This window comes from Eretmochelys imbricata, chromosome 15, assembly GCF_965152235.1.
Source record: "Eretmochelys imbricata isolate rEreImb1 chromosome 15, rEreImb1.hap1, whole genome shotgun sequence".
NCBI classification, from domain to species: domain Eukaryota; kingdom Metazoa; phylum Chordata; order Testudines; family Cheloniidae; genus Eretmochelys; species Eretmochelys imbricata.
The window spans coordinates 11,883,749-11,903,728 of NC_135586.1; the positions used below are offsets into that span (position 1 = coordinate 11,883,749).

Consider the following 19,980-nt stretch of genomic DNA (forward strand, 5'->3'; position numbering starts at 1 on the left):
TTTGTCCTGAAATTGGGAATAATGACTGTGTTAATTGAAATGTTTTGCTAACTGCATTGTTTTTTGTTTGGTTTTGTATTTTTCTTTTAAAAATGTACACAGACAATACAATACGGCCATGGGTAAAGCTGGGAATGTTACTCCGTGGTGTTGTATTAATTTAGATCAGGGATCTCAAACTCGAATCACCACGAGGGCAACATGAGGACTACTACATTGGCCAGAGGGCCACATCACTGACCCCCCCCGGCCCTGCCCCCACTCCATCCCTTCCATGAGGCCCCGCCCCACCCCACCTCTTCCCACCCCTTCTCCAAAGTCCTCACCCCAATTCCGCCCCCTCCCTGCCCCTATTCCAACCCCTTCCCCAAATCCCCACCCCTGACCCGCCTCCTCCCCTGAGCACAAGGCTCCCCGCTCTTTCCCCCTCCGTCCTGGAAAGTGCTGCCAAACAGCTGTTTGGCAGCGGGAAGCACCTGGAGGTAGGCAGAGGAGCGGGGACGCGGCGCGCTGAGAGAGGGGGCTTGATGGGCTGCAGGAAATAACCCCGCAGTCCTCATGTGGGCCGCATGTTTGAGACCCCAGATATAGATGGAATATATGGGCCCAAAGAGTCAATGTGACCCTGAAACTGTCCATCTTTATACAGTTTACACAAGGTTTGGTATATAGAGACCTCAGGCTGCCTAGTACCCTAGCAAACACACCTTTAAACCTTTTTTTAACCTATTATTAAAGATATAGGAAAAAGAAGGAAAAACCTTAAAGCATTTGAAATATTAAGTAAGGCTCTCATTTTAAAAATATCCCTTGTTCACTTTCCCTTCAGGTGGAGAGAGCTTTTAGAAAGAAACACCCTTTGTCTGACAGTCTCTTAGATGGCATTAAAGATGGTAATAACTGTCTTTTGGGGTGGGGAAAGAGGGGAAGTTAGCTGAGATGGGCTGGAATTGTTATTTAAAGTCCAGTCCCATTTCCTAGAAGACAAAACCAGACAAGCACCACCCAAAAATGGGAGAGGAAAGATTAGCAAAGATAGAAAATACAGTTTCACTGCAACCTTGCTGCTGGAAAAAAAGCCCAGCATGTCAGCCCTTTCGAGACCTGGCAAACTTGTCTTAGCATCAGGCTGTTTAGGGCATTGGTTTTAGCTGCCTCTTCTTGGTCAAAGACTCATGGTGGTGTGCAGCAACAGTGACAGTGGTGAGCAGAGGCATCTCTCCCCCATCCCACGAGCCTGGGGGCAGGAGGTGAACCCACCTGAATACAGCCCTGGACGCTGGGATTTCACTGCCCTCAGATGACAAATGTGAGTGGGGTGCAGCGGAGGGAAAAGGGGAGTGGTTTGTTTGTTGGACTTTCACACTACAAGGTGGGAAACTGAGGCAAAAGTCTACTGCTCAAGATAATGTGGGGCCAGTGCGTACTTTTTGTTAGCATACTTTTGAGTAATTGTTGCTGTGTTTTCCCAGATTAACGATGTATTTCATTTCCTCTTAATAAAGTTTTCTTTTGTTATACTCAGACTCAGTGTTTGCAAGTGGGGAAGCGTTACCTCCTAGAGGCTCCCAGGGGTCGGTAGTAAATTGTTTTCCAAGATTTCTGGATGGGGGCCCAAGCCAGTTTTGTAATGTTAAGAGGGACCTCTAGATATTTAACCTGTCCCTTGTTGCTGCTGCCACCACCCGGCAGAAGGGTTACATAGGTATGATCTCCCTTTTGTGTATCTCTGTCTTACTTTTAATCCAGCACTAACTTCTTTCTTTCCTTCCATCTGTATATAACAGCAGTTCCTGTTTCTCCCCATTACTCAGTCCGCGGGATCAATACAGGATGTTACAGGTTTTAGAGATACCAACATTCCTTGCATGCACATGTGTGTCACTCACATGTACTGCACCCTTGGGCCAGTAGCTGTATCTACCATAGCACCTCCCAGAGTCCCATTCAGTTAACCTATTTTCCCCTTGATGGTCAAGTGCAAAAAGGGTGTGTGTCCCACTGGAGATACAAGTCAGCTGTAAGGCTTGTGGATCTTTCGCCCAATGAGATATCTCATTTTCCTGACAGGGGCATGAATCAGCCTCTTGTCCCTGGAGCAGATTAGATGTGTGACGTCAGCCTTTTGTGCTAGCTGCCTGGACCTCTAGCCGAGATCACTGGCTGCTCATTCCGCAATACATCACCCACATGTTCGTTGGAAATGCTCTCCAAAGAGCTGAAATTCTATATGGGCATAGGCCACGCGCTCAGCTCAAGTGGAGGAGGGAGTATTAGCATTCACCAGTGTCCCCTCTGGCTGAGTTAATATGTGATGTCCTGCTCAGTCCTCCTTGCCTGTAGGGATGATGGCTGCAATGTTGGGTTTTAAGAGGAGAAATCAGGCAATCAGGTCCCATAGTGATGGCAGACAGGAAATCTCAAAACACCAAATATGCACTTTTTAAAAAATCACAAATACAGCTCTTGTTTTACCCAGGGCCTGAGCCCAGGATCTATGACCCACATCTGTTGTCTCTCTCTTTCCAGATTGGTGCTTCTCTGTTTGCCAGTAACATTGGTAGTGGGCACTTTGTGGGCTTGGCAGGCACAGGAGCGGCTGCAGGAATCGCCATTGCAGGATTTGAATGGAACGTAAGTGGTACACATTTAAATAAAAATTGTAACCTCGGGGGTATCCAAAGAGATCAGGCGAGCCCACATTGTCTAAAAATCCAACTCACTTCAGTGTCGTCAGAGCCCTCGCCCAGCAGCACCTGCCTCCCCAAGGGCTGGCGACTGGCAGAGCCACCCACCACAAGAACACTGTGTCGATTCCCATTCCTCAGCCTCTCTCACCACTCCCACCTGCAGCGCAGTCAATGGGAGAAGAAAAGGCCATTGCTGTATTAGGAAACCAGTTTTCCACAGAGGTGTTTTTCTCTCTCTCTAAATATATTGGTGATTTCCTCCACTCTATCCTTGTCCTTTGGTTGCTTTTCAAATACTTATAAACAACATCTCCAGATGTCTGGGGAAAGGACAGCTTTTCTGATCTCATCTGTATCATTTTTGCTGAGAATTTGCTTTGTAGAAGTGGGATTAGGGGGAGAGGTGTATTTTGCTTTCCTCCAGGAAGTGAGGAATTTAGGGTTGCCTTCACCCCCTACGTGTCCACTCATTCCCCTCTCACTCAAGGACAGCAGTGAAGGAGTGCAGAGGCTACCTCCTAATGCACCACCAGTGTGGGTCTGTGCTCAGTCTGCTGGGGCCAGACCCCTGTCCTATAACCAAACACCTCAATGGGTTAAAAGTACTATGACTACTGCTTGGAGCGTGGCAGAAGAACCGTAAAGGTTTGGGAAAGGATCTGGGGGAGAGAGCTGGGACGAAAGGTAACGTGCTCCCTCTCCTCAGTCAGTTTTTACCTGTAGTCCTCCATGGATTCAGCAACAAAGCTCATGTATGTGTGGCCGGGAGGAGATGCAGGAGTTGGGGAACAGCCCCTTTATGATGTATTTCCCCTTTCAGGTTAGCTGGTCTGAAGGTGCAGTTTGCATCACATGTTACCACTGCCCTGAACAGCACTAGCTTCTCTACCATCAGTACTCATTGGAAGGAAATTGGGGACACAGTTACTAGGAGGTCAATTCCTGGCAGCAAGGAGTCTGGAGCAGGCTGCTGTTTACCTGGTGCTCCAGGAAGATCTGGACATGAGAGAACATGAATGAGCCAAGAGCCTTGAGATCTAGCTCTTTCCCTTAGATCCTCAGCCTCTGGAATAATAGTGGCCATGCCCCTGGCTGTTGCACTTCACAAAGGAGTTCATGCAACACAACAAAAGACCTTGGAGATTTGGGGTTTCCCTGTAATTGGTTTGAATCATCAAAGGAAGCATATGGGCCATAGGTTTTTTTTAAAATAGAAGTGTGCTGGATATAAAATGAGCCCCATATAGATTGCAACTTCTTTGTGTAAGGGGAAGGGAGTAGACGCTCGCTTAGAGAGATGCACACATTGGAATCAGTTAGTTTAAACTGTCACTTTTTATTATTTTCTGATGACATAGAGGACAGTGATGTGTATGTGTGTACATGTACACAGAAGCTAGCTAGTTAGCTCATTACAATACAAACAACACAATGGAACTGATAAACATGCTAATATACATGGGAAAATGCTGCTTTGGGATCCATACTGATTGTGTTAGCAAGAGAGAGAACTGGACCTCATTCCGCTCTCACTTATACTGCCTCTGTGTCAGTGTAATTCCATTGATTTCAGTGGAGTTACTCTTGATGTACATGGGTGGAAGTGAGAGCAGCATGGTGCCCAATATGGCTGGCATGTCCTATGCTTGATCTATGAGCAGAACTTCAGAGAGGCAATAAAGAACTAGCGTGTGGATGAGAGATCTAGAGTGCAGTTCTGAGAGCAGAATTTAGCTCTATATTGGTTTTAATGTGCACAAGTCTGCACAAAACAAATCGCTAACATTTAAGTAAGAAATATTGATGTATGATCTACAATAAAATATCTGATGCTCAGAATATACAATATGTAGTATCGCAGAGCTACCATACTTTACAGTGTATAGTCCCAAATATGAGAGTATTATATGTCTTACAATATATAAGGACACCTCTTAACTACTCCCACTGCAGAAGGCAGGTCAGTGGGCTAGTCTGGTGGGTGACATGGGCATGGAAGTAAGCTCTGCTGTCCAACACCTTGGAGTAGCAGAGCTAGTCACAAGTGAGACTTGTTCATAACACACTTGGATTTGTTAGTGGTTTCTTTCCTGTGTCGGTGGCTGCCTGGAGACTAGTAAAGGGTGCTGGGGTGGCATCCTTAGACTTTCTTCACATTTCCCAGTGGTAACAATGGTGAATCTGCCAACACAGAGAGGTTTCTGGGTGCTTCTGGTGTTTAAAACACCATGTTGCCTTGGCCTGCTCCGGGCAAGACTAATGAAACAGTGGTTGAAGCACCTGTGCCCAGGGTACACTAATGCTCTGGTGGTTGCTACTACTAGTGGAGCTGTAGTGGGATAGTGCAACAGAAGGACATTTTAAGACCAGTGTTAGAGACACAATACAAATGAATTTCCCCATGGACAGACATGGGGAAATGCTGAAGCAACGTTCTCTTTGATACTTCAATAAGTCTGCTGCAGTGGGGGACTCTTCCTTGGGTGCTTCTATTGTACACCTGGGGTGAAATCCTAGTTCCATTCAAGTCAAAGACAAAACTCCCCTTGACTTCAATAAGGCTGGGACTTCACCCCTGGAGTTCCAACTGTAAAATGCCAGACAAGTAGAAAGAATGAGGCCAGGGGTGCCTGCACTGGTCACCGTTTTACTCTCTGCAGCTGCATACGTGGCCTTGGAAAGTGCTGGTGAAAGGACAAGAGGCTAATTCAGCTGTTCTTTCCTTGGTTACAGGCCCTGATAATTGTATTTGTTCTTGGCTGGTTGTTTGTACCCATCTACATCAGGGCTGGGGTAAGTACAAACACTAGGTTATGCCTTTTATTGTTCCCAGCTTTCATCTTTCTGTTTCAGCCTGCTGTGTTTGTGGGTCTAGCACTATCCCAAAACAATTGTCAGTGGGAGGAGAGACCTGATTGTGACAGGGACTCGACATAAGCTGTTTCTGTGTATTTAAACAAGGAGGTCTCTGTGTCTTTGAGATCCTGACATGAGGAGCATCTGACAGACTGTCTTTCTGTGCTTCTTGGAGGCCATCTGCATTTCTAGTGCACTTACCAGTGTGGTATCTGGACAGAAGAGCCTCTGCCCCCTATGGTAATTGTCTTTTGTTCATAGTGTGAATTCTTCTCCCTCTCCCTCTGCAGGTGGTGACGATGCCAGAGTATCTCAAGAAGCGGTTTGGTGGCCGACGGATTCAGATATATCTGTCAATCCTTTCTCTGCTCCTCTATATTTTCACCAAGATCTCGGTGAGTTAAGCTTTTCCAGTTCCTCTATTCTAAGTGAAGTTCCTATCTGTGATTATTTTATGCTCACATAAGATCTCTCTACCTGTCTTGCTCACTTCTCTCATTTGTTGCCTGGACTCTATTTAGGTAGGTAAAAATCTGTCTCCATGTTGTCACTCGTCTGTCTAGCAGTGCGGACCATCCAAACCAGCTCTACAGCTCTGTTTGTCTGCGCATGTTGGATTATACCAGGGGACTCGTTCTCTAGATGGTGGTTATGATTTAGCTTTCTTTTTCCAGGATTTTGTTTCCACATGTGCTCCCCTCCGGAACAGGTTAGGCTGGCTGGAGCCTTGTACTATATACTGTATGCGCCATCTCAGGCATCAGTGAGAGAAACTGAAGAGAAGGTCTCAAACTATCAGAATTTTAATACCCGGTTCTCTGCCTTTGTCCCCCAAAGGCAACTCTTGCTGCTTCTTACCCAGGAACATTCACCCCACCCCATTTTCAGCATTTTGTTTTAGAGCCTTCTTTCTAAGGTCTCCCATTCTGGGCCAAATTCTCCTGCTGCAGAGTATGAGTAACTCACTTTGGCTCTAGTGGGAGAAAAGGGGCCTTGGGCTTTCAAGGAATGGGTTTTTTGTCCCCACTTTTCCACACATCCTTCCATCTGTATCCTCAGCTGAACATGCAACCTGTTAGTACTAATGAAGCAAAAGCAAGAAAAGAGAGGAAGGCAGGTGGGGAGAAGAGAGATGGGGTTAGAAAATAAAGGAGTGGGGAAGTGCAAGGAGAGGAAGGGAGGGAAGAGGAAAGAGCCTGTCTGTGGATTAGTTTGAGCTATGAAGTGTGGCTAACGAGGGGATTGCAGGAGCAAAGGGAGCTGTGATTTTCCTTCCCTTTTGAACCCATTAAATCTCCATCCAGGTCCACAGGTCAGGCAGACCTGGCTCTGTTGTTTTCCTGCAGTTGCCATGGAAGGTTACTCTTTGCCCTCTGCATAGGAGCTGAGTGTGATAATAGTCCAATGTAACCTAAAAGAGCTGGCCTTTTGCTCCCATTCTCACACTCTCTTACAATGACTGATTCTTACCAAGGTTAAATTAAATAGGCTAGGTCTATGGCGAATCCCCAAGTTGGCTTTTTGGTTTCCGTTTTCATTTCTGTAGCATTTATTTCCATGAGGAGCTGTCAACACAACTGTTGTTTCTTATATGCAGCTGTAATTGGAAATGTTGCATCCATTTAATTGGGCATGGTATTGTTAGCACATAGATCTAGGGCTCCAAGCATCCCTTATGTATGAAACTGGTAGCTTTATTTTGCAAAGCTTTATGGGACTTACATTAAAAGAAGACAATAAAGAATTGCAAGTAGGTAGATTTTTATATTGCTTATAGATAAGGCTAAGGTTTTGTCACGGATATTTTTAGTAAAAGTCAGGGACAGGTCACCGGCAATAAACAAAAATTCACAGCAGCCCGTGACCTGTCCCTGACTTTCACTAAAAACATCCCTGACAAAAAGGGGTCAGCGGGTTCAACACCCACCGCTGCTGGGGCTCCCAGGTCCACCACCGCTGCAGTGGACAGGAGCTCCAGGGTCCCCCTGCCTGTGGGGCTGGGCTGCTGCAGGGTCCCCTCGCCCCTGGTCTTCCAGCTGCCCAGACGGCAGGCAGTGGGGAGTCCCTGCAGCTGTCCAGTTACAGCGAGCGGCAGGGACTCTCTGCAGCTGACCAGCCAGGGCATGTGGGCATCTGCAGGGTCCACCGGCCCCCTGCCATGACTGGACAGCTGCAGGGTCCCTCCACCAGGGTAGGGGTTTTGGAGCTGGGGGGCGGGGGAGGGGCTGGCTGGGAACTCCAGCCCTGGGGCAGAAAGTGCACGGAGGTCAATGGAAGTCATGGAAATCAATGGAAGTTCTCTGACCTCCGTGACATAATCGTAGCCTTACTTATAGAGTGAAAATATGGTTGAGTGTGACCTAGTTTCATAATCTATTTTAAGGTTGTTTTTATGCCTGTGATTCTCTAATGAAATTGTTACTGAAATGAAAAGAAAGGGCTTATACAATGGAAATGTATGAGGAGACGATTCACCTTGCAGGAGCATAATCACAATGTGATATTAACATATGATTGGACAATGTATAAGACATTCCAAACCACAAAGGACAAAATGAAATGATTGGTTAAATACATGTTGTTAAGCAGGTTAAAACTGAAATGTAGGGTATAATGGAATATGACATCTGTCTTTGATTGGGTAGGCTGGGGTTACTGCTGCAGGCAGAGGACCTTAAAAGTGCCTACAGAGTGGTTGAAGAACAGCTCACCACAGCAAATCAAGGCACTCTGGTTGGTCCTAATAAGTGTAGACTGGAACAAGAGGGTCCACAAGAATAGCTTTGGGTATTTAAGAGGGCAAATCTGGTTTTTGGGGTTACCCCTCTGCATCTCCTTATCTGAGCCTGCCTGAAGAGGGTGACTGGGAAGGTTATTACCTGGAATGTGATGGCTCATGGTTACACAACTTTTGGGAAAGTCCTAAGTGAGCGTTGTTTGTGGCAGCTGGTAGAAGTAAGAAAAAGTAGGGACAGAAAACAGGTTCTCTGGGAGGAAGGTTAATATCAGAGCTGCTACCTGATACCACCAGAAGACCTGGAGGAGCAGGGTCTTATCAGGGAAAAAGCGGAGATGAGGAGGAAAGTTCAGATGGGGAGGGAAATACACCTAATGTCCCTTGAGCAATATAGAAGCATTAATCTTTGTAGATGAGCATATTGGAATATGAACACAGGTGATTTCATCATTCTGCTTGCTAAGAGGGTTAAAATAGCGGGCAGGGTTGTATCATCTTAATCAGGGAGATTTTAATTAATGTGTTACAAATGACTGTTGATAAAGATGCTTAGAATGCTCTCCCCAAAGACTATAGATTAGGGAGAATGTTGTTTAACAACACTGTGAATATTCTCCATCGAGGACTAACTGGAATAACACCCGTAGCTGATATTAATCAGTCTCTGGGAGAGCATCCCATGAACTACCATGAGTGGTTATCCTCTGTATGGGAATGAAATAGGGTGGTTCATAATTGGCAAACCAACACCCCCTATGCAAAGCTTTTAATTAGTAATTCTGTTTTGGGAATTAAGAATATGGGGGAGTTGGTAGCTTCCAAGGGGGGCTGGCTTTTGATGAAGTTCTCAGTTTAATGATCAAAGCACATCAGGGCATTGTGGCTGCCAAGGCTGAAGCTGAAATAAAGTATAAGGTCACCATGACGCCCAGTGCAGTTCATATTTGTATCTCCACAGTATCTTGTATCGTGGGTGCCTGTTTTACATGCTGGTTCTTCATTTACATCACTTGTACATGTGATTGTTGGGGTTTTGCTCAATGTGCAACATTCTATGTTCCATGGTTTCTCTACTGCAGAAGTTCCCTTCCTTTTGGGGGCAGAGTTCCTCCCCTGTGTGATGCACCAGTGATGGGCTCCCCTTTTTCCATGTTCCCTCGCAGAATTGCTACCGTCTCTCCTTTTTCTTGCCCATTTTCTGCCTCTTTTCTCTTTTGTTTCTGTTCTGTGTATTTTTTGTCCTCCCCCGCCATCTTGTTTTGTGGCTCCCTGGGAAACTCCGTGCTGTCAGGGTTGACTCCATGGGGCTCCCATAACCAAGATGAGTTCTGCAGAAGCAGAGCAGAGACGCTTAAGTCAGTTGGCTGCTGCATGAGCCTACAGCTCTGTGCGAGCTGTTGCCATGGTAGCTTTCAGGGAGCTGAAAACCATTAGTGCTTCTTCCATCGCTGTCACCAGTGGAGCTGTACCCATGGTAGAAAGGGGGGGGCAGTTTTAAGAAAATCATCTAGTGTAGGCAAGGCACTGGTGACCAGTAACTGATTACATTAAGACTAGGTGTCTGGGGAAACAAGTACCTGGATGCTCCCCCATAATCTGAAGGAATTTAAAACCCAAGTCTGTGAATGCATTGCAAGTGTTCCTTGGAATTCTTTAGATGTAATGGAAGTTGTAAAAGGACACTCATGTCATTAATAGTTTTGCCTAGTGGTTCTTGAATGATGTGTGCCTAGCTCTAGAGTGAGTTTTTTGCATGGAGAAGGTTTAGTACATTCAGAGATATAACGTTTTAATGGTATCCATAACAAGGAAACATTAGCAGTAAATAATGTAACTGGGAGGTAGAAGAGGTGAACTTGGAAGGCGATTCAGTAAATCCAAGGAGTTTACATATTGCTCAGGATGTTAAATAATTAACTACGTTTTAAACCTCAAACTTTGGGGCATAAGATGATCAGCTGTGAGGGTCAGGAATAAATCATCTCCCATAGAGAGCAGCACGGGTTCATAGTTAGCCTGTGGGATTACGCTTTCTGAATTCCTGCATCTTAACCCAGCCCCAGCCTCCATGGCCACAGATGGTGAAAGCAGGGATGGAATTCGTTGGTGGGACCAGGCATACGTTTCATACCCTGTGTGGTGCACAGTTCAGCTTCACAATGCCTCTGCATGTGGCTGGTGGTGAGAGCAGGCCTGGAGGATCTGCAGCTGCACAGGTCTCCTCCTTGCCCGGAAGGCAGAAGGGGTGAAGGGGCGGGGTGTTGAGGTGGTGACAGTCTCAAGGTGGAGTTTCCTCAGTGGCCTGGGGGATAGGTTTTCTTCCTCCAGCATCTGCCCAGCTACTCAGGCTGAGTGCTGTGGAATGGATTTGCCTCTTTATATTTTTGCTTTAGTTTTCTTGTCTGTAAAATGCGGAGGATGATACTCAGTTTCCTGGCTGACTGGGGAGTCGTGAGGATATGTTACTTACTGATTGTAAAGGGCTTGAAAGGTAAAATGTGCTAAGTAGTGTTATGTACAGCATGGCACAATTAGCCAGATGCATGACTTTTATATTACCCCTCTCCTTGTGGCAGAATACCTGACTAGATGCGCTCCCTATGTTCCTTGAATAAATGTTTGCCCTAAAGCCTAGTAGAGCTGAGGACTAAATATCCCTCTTACGCCTTGTCTGCCCTGGGATTTTAGGGTGAGGTTTTCAAAAGCTCCTAAGTGATTTAGGAGCACAGATTCAGTGAGATGACTTTTAATGGCATATATGCTCCTAAGGCATGTAGGCACTGTGGAAAATCCCCACCCCCAGACACTCCCCCGTTTGCAGTGGTGCAGCATGCTGCACTGTTGCAAACCCCTAATAGAGATAGAAATTACACTGATGAGGCATGAATTGGTTACCCTGATTTCAAATTATCTCTACTTTAGGGGGTTTCCTTGGTGCAAATGTGTTGGTAACTAAAATCCCAGGCCGTATTCACGAAGTTGAAAATCCATGTCATTACAAGAGCTAATTGTTTCTCCAGCTGGCCTGTTGAATGCTAATTACTTTGACAGATATTCATGGAATTTGTGTAAAATAAGGTGTCATCTTTGATTCCTGTTTGTCCTCAACTAGGCAGACCAGTCATACCAAGCATCTGTGTTGCACTGGAAAGGTGAGCCTGGAAGAATGGCATTGAGCAAAGACGTAAATAAAGACAAAAGAGTTTTTAAATAAAACTCTTCCTGGATATAATGCAAAGGTTATCAAAAGACTTGGATGGTCTGGGATTTAAGAACTTTGTGGAACTGTTTCCCTATACATAAATTCACAGGCCTGGAGAGGTGGGTAGCCAGATTTGGCTAGGATGGATCACTAACAGATTTCTGGAAATCATTGTAAAAACTGCAGAAACAAAGACGTGAACTTCAAAAATCTGCTGGCAGTTAAAATAAAGCAGATCTGGGTGACCAAGGAGACAGGACCAGTCTTTATTTTGCATGTGCTTTTATTCTTTTGTGCAGTGCTTGGGGGAATGGGGGGAAAGAGATGCTATCAGTAGAGATGATATCTTAAGCATTCCCTAAACTGTCATCTTTCCTTTTATTAGGCAGACATGTTCTCTGGAGCTATATTTATCCAAATGGCCATGGGGCTAAACCTTTATTTGGCCATAATCATACTGCTGGGTGTTACTGGTCTTTACACGATCACAGGTGAGTTTGTGGAACAGATTGATAAATTAAAAACAAGTTAAAAGGGGATCCAGAAAGATGAAAATGGAAGTGGGGAGTAAGAGGGTAAAAATGAGAGCACGAAAGGGGAGAGGGGTGTGTGTGTGAGTGAGAGAGAAGGAAACAAAGAGAGGTGATTCCCACTAAGGCATTAGCACAGGGGCTCTCATATTTTTCTGGCTTTTCTTTGCCTTTAGGTGGCCTTGCTGCCGTGATTTACACAGACACCTTACAGACCATCATCATGCTGGTGGGATCCTTTATTCTCACAGGATTTGGTAAGTAAATCTGATGAACGAGAGCTGGAATGATCAGCTGCAGCCCCCAGTGTCCTGTGGAAATGAATCCAGCACTGTGGAGTCCTGACAGGTTAACAGCTGAGGCACTCCAATTGCTTCATGTATTTGCTGGGGGAAAGGGGAAGGCCGCATTGCTAAGCCCTCCTGTCATCCCGACCATTGCACCTTCAACACATCCAGGAATGCATAATATTAAAGTAGGACCAAGATTCTGAGTCTGTGGTCCATGGACCTCTGGTGCTAACTGGGGAGCTGGTTGGTCATATGGTATGGCTGCGCCTTGTTTCCAGCTGCTAAATTGCATGACAAAAGCTCAAATACATTAAATATTTATGCAGGTTCTGTAGTTACCATAAGGATGACATAGAGTGGCAGAGGAGGTGGGCCGCGTGATTGTGAATAGGAGGCTGGGTGTCCACAAGATCACAAAGATACTAAAATGCAGTCCACCTGTGACACAGAACCCTAGTATTTAGGGATCAACCTACAAAATTAATCAAGAGGAGGTAGTAAAGGCAGGGAGCCCTGTGAGGCTGTAATTTCCTCTCCCTTACCTTGTAGCTTCTTACTGCTTGGTCTTCCTCTTTGGAAGCTTTTCACTGAAATGAAGTTGTCCCCCTGCTTCACAATAAACATTTCAGATTGACTTCATCTGGTGGACTCTGTCTCTGGTCGTTACCTGGGTCAGGCAGCCTGGAGATATTATACCTACATTATACTTTCTGGCAAGGTGTAAGCAGGCATCTGAGGCATGGGAAGGACAGTGGAGTATAAAGGAATCTTTAGAAGGAAAGCCACTGTGGTTCCTTGCTTTTGAGACTGTTCATAGCACATACTTTGATGTCTTCTGACAGTGTTGATCTCTGTTGGGCAGATTTGTCACACGGATAGCATGGAGTTTTCTCCTGGGGCTCTTCCACTCCATCAGGAATTTCAAGCATCTTTACATTGTTTTTCAGCATTTGCCAAAGTAGGAGGATATGAGGCCTTTAAGGAGAAATATATGAAAGCAATTCCAGGAAACACCTCATATGGAAATATTAACATTGATCCAAAATGCTACACCCCTCGGGAAGATTCTTTCCACATCTTCCGAGACCCAATCACTGGAGACCTGCCATGGCCGGGGCTTACCTTTGGCTTGAGCATCCTCGCTTTGTGGTACTGGTGCACAGATCAGGTAGTGTAAAGGCAACAATTGGAATTTCAGAGCAGTCTAAAATCTGCAGTGTAGTTGGACTGATCTCTCTCCCACCCCACCCCCCATGCCTTTATCTCCTTAAGGGAAGGTGATTTTTCTCTATAGCTTTTAAATGCTCAGCCCTTTCTATGTTAAGTCAATGGGGTGTGTGTGTGTTCCTTTACTGCCCTTTTGATGTCATGCTGAGCATATGTTCTGTGTGATGCTTTTCTCCCTTTCTTGTGATCTAGTTTTCAAATGTGCGCATCTTAGTAGGACATCAATATAAATATAATGACCTTTATCAATCCTGGTATAGACCTGGCTTTCCATCCAGCTGTACTAGGTGTATCTTGTATGTGTGCTGCTGGAATCTCCTTGCATAAACAATGCTGGGCAGATGGTCTGTGTATGTCAGTCCGTCCGTGCTAGGCTGGGGGACTGTCCATCTGTTTCCTTTCCGTTTCTTCTCCTTAGGTCAATGGTCCTTCCAGTCTCCAAAAATGATCAAACTGGTATGTTTCAGAAGGAGAAAGTACTACTGTAATGTTGCAGTATTGCATACCATGTATGAGTTGGGGGGAATTCTTCCAGCCCCCAGCTGGTGATCAGATTGAAAGTCCTTATAATTTGTATCCTAGCTAGTGTAACTGTGTCTGCTGTTCTTATTCATTTAAATGTCTAATCCTTTTGAAACTTCCTAAGCTTCTTGGTTCAATAATATCCTGTGGCAGGGAGTCTCACAGGTTAAACATACCCTGGACAAAAGTGTTTTCTTTTATCCATTTAGGTTTGTTCTAAGGCCTTCAAGTGCTCTTTTGTTTTTCTAATTATGGGAAAGGGCAAATTGGAATACAGTTTAAAGAGTCTCATTTGTGCCTTGGTGTGCCCGGCATCGTATGTGGGTGACAAAGCTGGAGTCATTCACATCTACTGTCTCATTGACAGGTTATTGTTCAACGATGCCTCTCAGCCAAGAACATGTCCCATGTGAAGGCCGGCTGTGTCATGTGTGGGTACCTGAAGCTGCTGCCCATGTTTGTGATGGTGATGCCTGGGATGATCAGTCGAATTCTGTACACAGGTAAGACCTAGTACTGTAGCCTCCTCATTCTCTTCTCACTCCTCTTCCAGCCCCACTCAGTTTTCTCTTCACTGTTTCCCCCTCCCCCACTCCTTCAGCCCCTCTCCTCACCCAAAACACATGCACACACCAGCTGCTCCCACAAAATAAGAAGCTATTGCTCTTTCTCCATCCCCTGCTCAGGGCTCCACTGTCCCTGGTGCAGAACTGGTGTCGCAGAGTCTCTCTCTCTCCTGCCCTCTTTGTTGGTAGCATTCCTGCTCTACCTGAGTGGGTGGGAAACACTCCTGTCTGTGAGTGACGTTTCGCTGGCGCAGAGGGAGTTGTGCCTGGATCCCACAGAGGAGTGTTCCCAGATCACGGAAATGCCTGTGAGTTGCAGGCTGCCAGAGCTCAGTGTGAGCTCAGGACCAGTTGTTTTTTCCCCTCTTCGATGAGCTGTGTGTACAACAACAAAGGAGAGCAAGTGACTCTGAGCAGGAGAGGGCCTTTCAGAGCACACGCTAACTTTGCCCTGGCCCCTGAGCCCCGATTTTGCAGTCCTCGCGTGATTCAGTCCCAACCTCCTGTGCAGTTCTGCAAATGCAGTTTTGGTGGCTTGACCTCAGCACCATCATCACTGTTCTCCGGCTAGGAAAGAGGTGATGCAGGAATGGAATTCCTTCCCACAGCTGCGGAGTCAAGGGTGAGATCAGGCAAATAAATCCAGTGGTTTCGCATGGAGATGGGTTTGGGAACTTTTCTTGATTTATGGGTAACTTGCTGCTATGACTCCAGCTAACCCTGTCTTGTTATCTTTTTCTCAGATATGGTGGCTTGTGTCGTGCCTTCAATATGTGAGAACTACTGTGGCACCAAAGTTGGCTGTTCAAACATTGCTTATCCAAAAATGGTGGTGGACCTTATGCCGAATGGTAAGATAGTGTTTTTGTGGGAAAGACATGGATGGCATATTAATAGAAGCTGGATGTCGTGTGGGAGAGATGTCCCAGAGCTGGAATTCGGCTACCAGAACTAGGGACCTGCATTCTCATTTAGTCTGATTTGACATCATTAATGTACTGCAGCACTTCCTTGAGTTATCAGGGCTCAGCTATCGTAGGCCCTAGATCATTCCAGTATACACAGTATATTCCTATACATGCTGTCATAAATATAAAGGGAAGGGTAACCACCTTTCTGTTTACAGTGCTATAAAATCCCTCCTGGCCAGAGGCAAAACCCTTTCACTTGTAAAGGGTTAAGAAGCTAAGGTAACCTAGCTGGCACCTGACCCAAAATGACCAATGAGGAGACAAGATACTTTCAAATCTGGAGGGGGGGAACAAAGAGTTAGTCTGTCTGTGCGATGCTTTTGCTGGGAACAGATCGGGAATGCAGACTTACAACTCCTGTTAAGTTAATAAGTAATCTAGCTAGAAATGCGTTACATTTCCTTTTGTTTAATGACTGGTTAAAATAACCTCTGCTGAATGGAGTGTATATTCCTGTTTTTGTGTCTCTTTGTAACTTAAGGTTTTGCCTAGAGGGATTCTCTGTGTTTTGAATCTGATTACCCTGTAAAGTATTTACCATCCTGATTTTACAGAGGTGATTCTTTTACCTTTTCTTTAATTAAAATTCTTCTTTTAAGAACCTGATTGATTTTTTATTGTCTTAAGATCCAAGGGTTTGGGTCTGTGTTCACCTGTACCAATTGGTGAGGATTCTTATCAAGCCTTCCCTAGGAAAGGGGGTGTAGAGCTTGGGAGGATATTTTGGGGGAAGACGTCTCCAAATGGGCTCTTTCCCTGTTCTTTGTTTAACACGCTTGGTGGTGGCAGCAAAGGGTTCAAGGACAAGGCAAAGTTTGTACCTTGGGGAAGTTTTTAACTTAAGCTGGTAAAAATAAGCTTAGGGGGGTCTTTCATGCACGTTCCCACATCTGTACCCTAGAGTTCAAAGTGGGGAAAGAACCTTGACATGGTGGCAGAGCGGTGGGATCATTTTGAGATAATTTTGAACCAGAAGCACAGCAGGATTTTAAAAGGTTTTGTAAAAGGTGATTGCAGCTGTAGAATCTGTCTCTATGCCTGCTGCTCTGTCCCCCAGGCAGAACAAAAGGATTTTTGTGTAGGCTGAGAACAGCTATCAGGGGGAAAAAAGGGTATCCGGTTACAGCACAGGAAAATTTTACAAGCCAGTTTTTTGTTTGTTTGTTTGTTTCTAACTCTTGGGTGTAAAGTTAGTTAAAAACAGAGAGGTTAGGATGACAGACTGCACTGTTCAACAGAAGTTGGAATTAACCAGATTTGAAGCTGAGGAAGAACAAAAGGAACATGAAAGACGGGTAGAACTCAGAAAGATGGAAATGGAGGGAAAAGAGAAAGAAATGGAGGCTGCCCACAGGAGAGAAATGGAGGCAATGGAAAAAGAAAAGGAGGAGAAGGAAAAAAAGAGGAAGCATGCACTGGAGATGGAGATGGCAAAGGCTCAGCAGAATATACCGAATAACCCTAACAATCCTTCCCCAACAAGCCACAAATGGGAGCGGCTATGTCCACAGTATGATGAATCCAGTGATATTGCTGAATATTTTCTCACCTTTGAGAGACTGTGCACACCTCCATCAAATTCCTGAAGCTCACAAGATGACCACTTTGGTCACAAAATTGACTGGAAGAGCTCTGGACATATTCAATAAGATGCCTATTGATGAGGCTTCTGACTATAATAAATTCAAGGATTTGGTTTTAAAGCAATTTCAAGTTATACCTGAAACTTAGAGTAAAATTTAGAGCCCTTAAGAGAGGACCTGGACTAAGTAATGTGGCTTATCTAAACCAGATGAGGGATCTGTTAAATAAATGGGTCAAAGGAAGGGGTGTAACTAGCTTTGAAGGAATGTGTGATTTGATGACTCAGGAGCAATTCCTGAATATGTCCAAGAAGGATATAAAACAGTGTTTATGGGATAAGAAAATGGACTCAGCAGAAAGCCTTGCTTCTTATGCTGATCAATATGAGCAGTCCCAGACCGCCAGAGAGGCGGGGCAAACTGGAACAAAACGGGTGGGGGGAGGAGAGAGAAACAACCCTGGTCGCAGTTCGAGCGGATACCAGAAGGGACACCCTCAGACCACACCCTACTACCGGGAGCAGCCCAAGGCCCCAGCTACACACCAAGGAACACTCCAGACACCTTTATCGTCCCGCCACACCGTTCTCCAGCAACCCACCTCGCCCCAGTGCCCCATCAGCTGGACGATATTTTAAATGTTACATTTAAATGTTTTAAATGTAACGAGCCGGGGTATGTAAAGGCCAACTGCCCCAAGAACCCCAACAGATTACAGTTCATTGCACCAGAATCAAACCAGAGGTCCTCAGGCCCAGATACCTCCCAGATACCCTCAGAGTGGAGGGAAACTGTGAATGTGGGTGGGAAGAACGTTACAGTGTGGAGGGACACCGGAGCACAAGTGTCGGCTATCCATGCTTCCTTAGTGGACCCCAATTTAATCGACCCAGAGGTCCAAGTGATGATTCAACCCTTCAAGTCAAACTCTTTTGACTTGCCTACAGCCAAGTTGCCGGTCCAGTAGAAGGGCTGGTCAGGAACGTGGACTTCTGCAGTCTATGATGATTATCCCATCCCCACGCTGTTGGGGGAAGACTTGGCCAATCGTGTGAAGTCAGCCAAGAGGGTGGGAATGGTCACCTGCAGCCTGGCTAAGCAAGCTGTCACACCTAGCTCTGTTCCGGAAACTTCTACCAGGACCCGGTCAGAGGTGATGGAACTGGACCCCATGCCAACGTCTGCAACAGCAGTAGTGGATCCAGTCCCAGAGACCCAGACAGAGCCAGTCCCAGAACCGGAACTGGCAGAACAACCAGCACCAGAACTATTGCCAGCACTGAATCCAGTACTTGCAATCCCAACTCCAGAGGGCCCCACCAAACCTGCACCAGCAGCAGCAGATAACCCTACACAAGAGGCTTAGCCGGAGCCTGAATCCCCAACATAGTGCACCAATGGAGAGTGGTTCACAGTCAACGGAAACAACCCCATCACCTGCATTGCTTCCAGAGGGACCAAGCCCAGGTCCACAATCCAATGAGGAGCTGATGTCTCTAGCATCAAGGGAACAGTTCCAGACCGAACAGGAAGCAGATGAAAGCCTCCAGAGAGCTTGGACGGCGGCACGGAGCAACCCACCGCCTCTCAGCTCTTCTAATCGATCCAGGTTTTGTAGAAAGAGGACTTTTATACAAAGAAACTCTTTCTGGTGGACACCAGGAAGACTGACATCCTCAGAGACAGTTGGTAGTTCCCACTAAGTACCGGGTAAAGCTATTAAGCTTAGCCTACGATCATACTAGTGGCCATGCTGGGGTGAACAGAACCAAGGACCATTTGAGAAAGTTGTTCCACTGGGAGGGAATGGGCAAGGATGTTTCTACCTATGTCCGGTCTTGTGAGGTGTGCCAAAGAGTGGGAAAACCCCAAGATCAGGTCAAAACCCCTCTCCAGCCACTCCTCATCATTGAGGTTCCATTTCAGCAAGTAGCTGTGGATATTCTGGGTCCTTTTCCGAAAAAGACTCCCAGAGGAAAGCAGTACATACTGACTTTCATGAATTTTGCCATCCGATGGCTGGAAGCAGTAGCTCTGTACAACACTAGGGCTAAAAGTGTGTGTCAGGCACTAACGAACATTTTTGCCAGGGTAGGTTGGACCTCCGACATCCTTACAGATGCAGGAACTAAGTTCCTGGCAGGAACTATGGAAAGCCTTTGAGAAGCTCATGGGGTAAATCACTTGGTTGCCACCCCTTACCATCATCAAACAAATGGCCTGGTGGAGAAGTTTAATGGAACTTTGGGGGCCACAATACGTAAAGTTGTAAATGAGCACTCCAATGATTGGGACCTAGTGTTGCAGCAGTTGTTCTTTGTCTACAGAGCTGTACCCCATCCCAGTTTAGGGTTTTGACCGTTTGAACTTGTGTATGGCCACGAGGTTAAGGGGCCATTATAGTTGGTGAAGCAGCAATGGGAGGGGTTTACACCTTCCCCAGGAACTAACATTCTGGACTTTGTAACCAACCTACAAAACACCCTCCGAACCTCTTTAGCCCTTGCTAAAGAAAACCTAAGAATGCTCAAAAAGAGCAAAAAGCCTGGTATAATAAACATGCCAGAGAGCGTTCCTTCAAAGTAGGGGATCAGGTCATGGTCTTAAAGGCACTCCAGGCCCATAAAAGGGAAGCGTCTTGGGAAGGGCCATTCACGATCCAAGAGTGCCTGGGAGCAGTTAATTATCTCATAGCATTGCCCACCTCCAGCCGAAAGCCTAAGGTGTACCATATTAATTCTCTAAAGCCCTTTTATTCCAAAGAATTAAAGGTTTTGTCAGTTTATAGCCCAGGGAGGAGATGATA

At 45.9% G+C, this 19,980-nt stretch overlaps 1 protein-coding gene across 6 annotated transcripts in view; it reads left to right on the plus strand.

Moving 5' to 3' along the window:
• Positions 1-19,980, plus strand: part of LOC144275513 (sodium/glucose cotransporter 1-like) — a 51,539-nt gene that overhangs the window by 10,887 nt on the left and 20,672 nt on the right. For all 6 annotated transcript variants that reach the window (XM_077834822.1, XM_077834820.1, XM_077834821.1 and 3 more), the window contains exons 3-10: positions 2,530-2,634; positions 5,424-5,483; positions 5,837-5,941; positions 11,871-11,976; positions 12,192-12,272; positions 13,253-13,473; positions 14,422-14,557; positions 15,364-15,471. In XM_077834822.1, the coding sequence (XP_077690948.1) occupies positions 2,530-2,634; positions 5,424-5,483; positions 5,837-5,941; positions 11,871-11,976; positions 12,192-12,272; positions 13,253-13,473; positions 14,422-14,557; positions 15,364-15,471 (922 nt within the window). The remainder of the gene's footprint in view (positions 1-2,529; positions 2,635-5,423; positions 5,484-5,836; positions 5,942-11,870; positions 11,977-12,191; positions 12,273-13,252; positions 13,474-14,421; positions 14,558-15,363; positions 15,472-19,980) is intronic.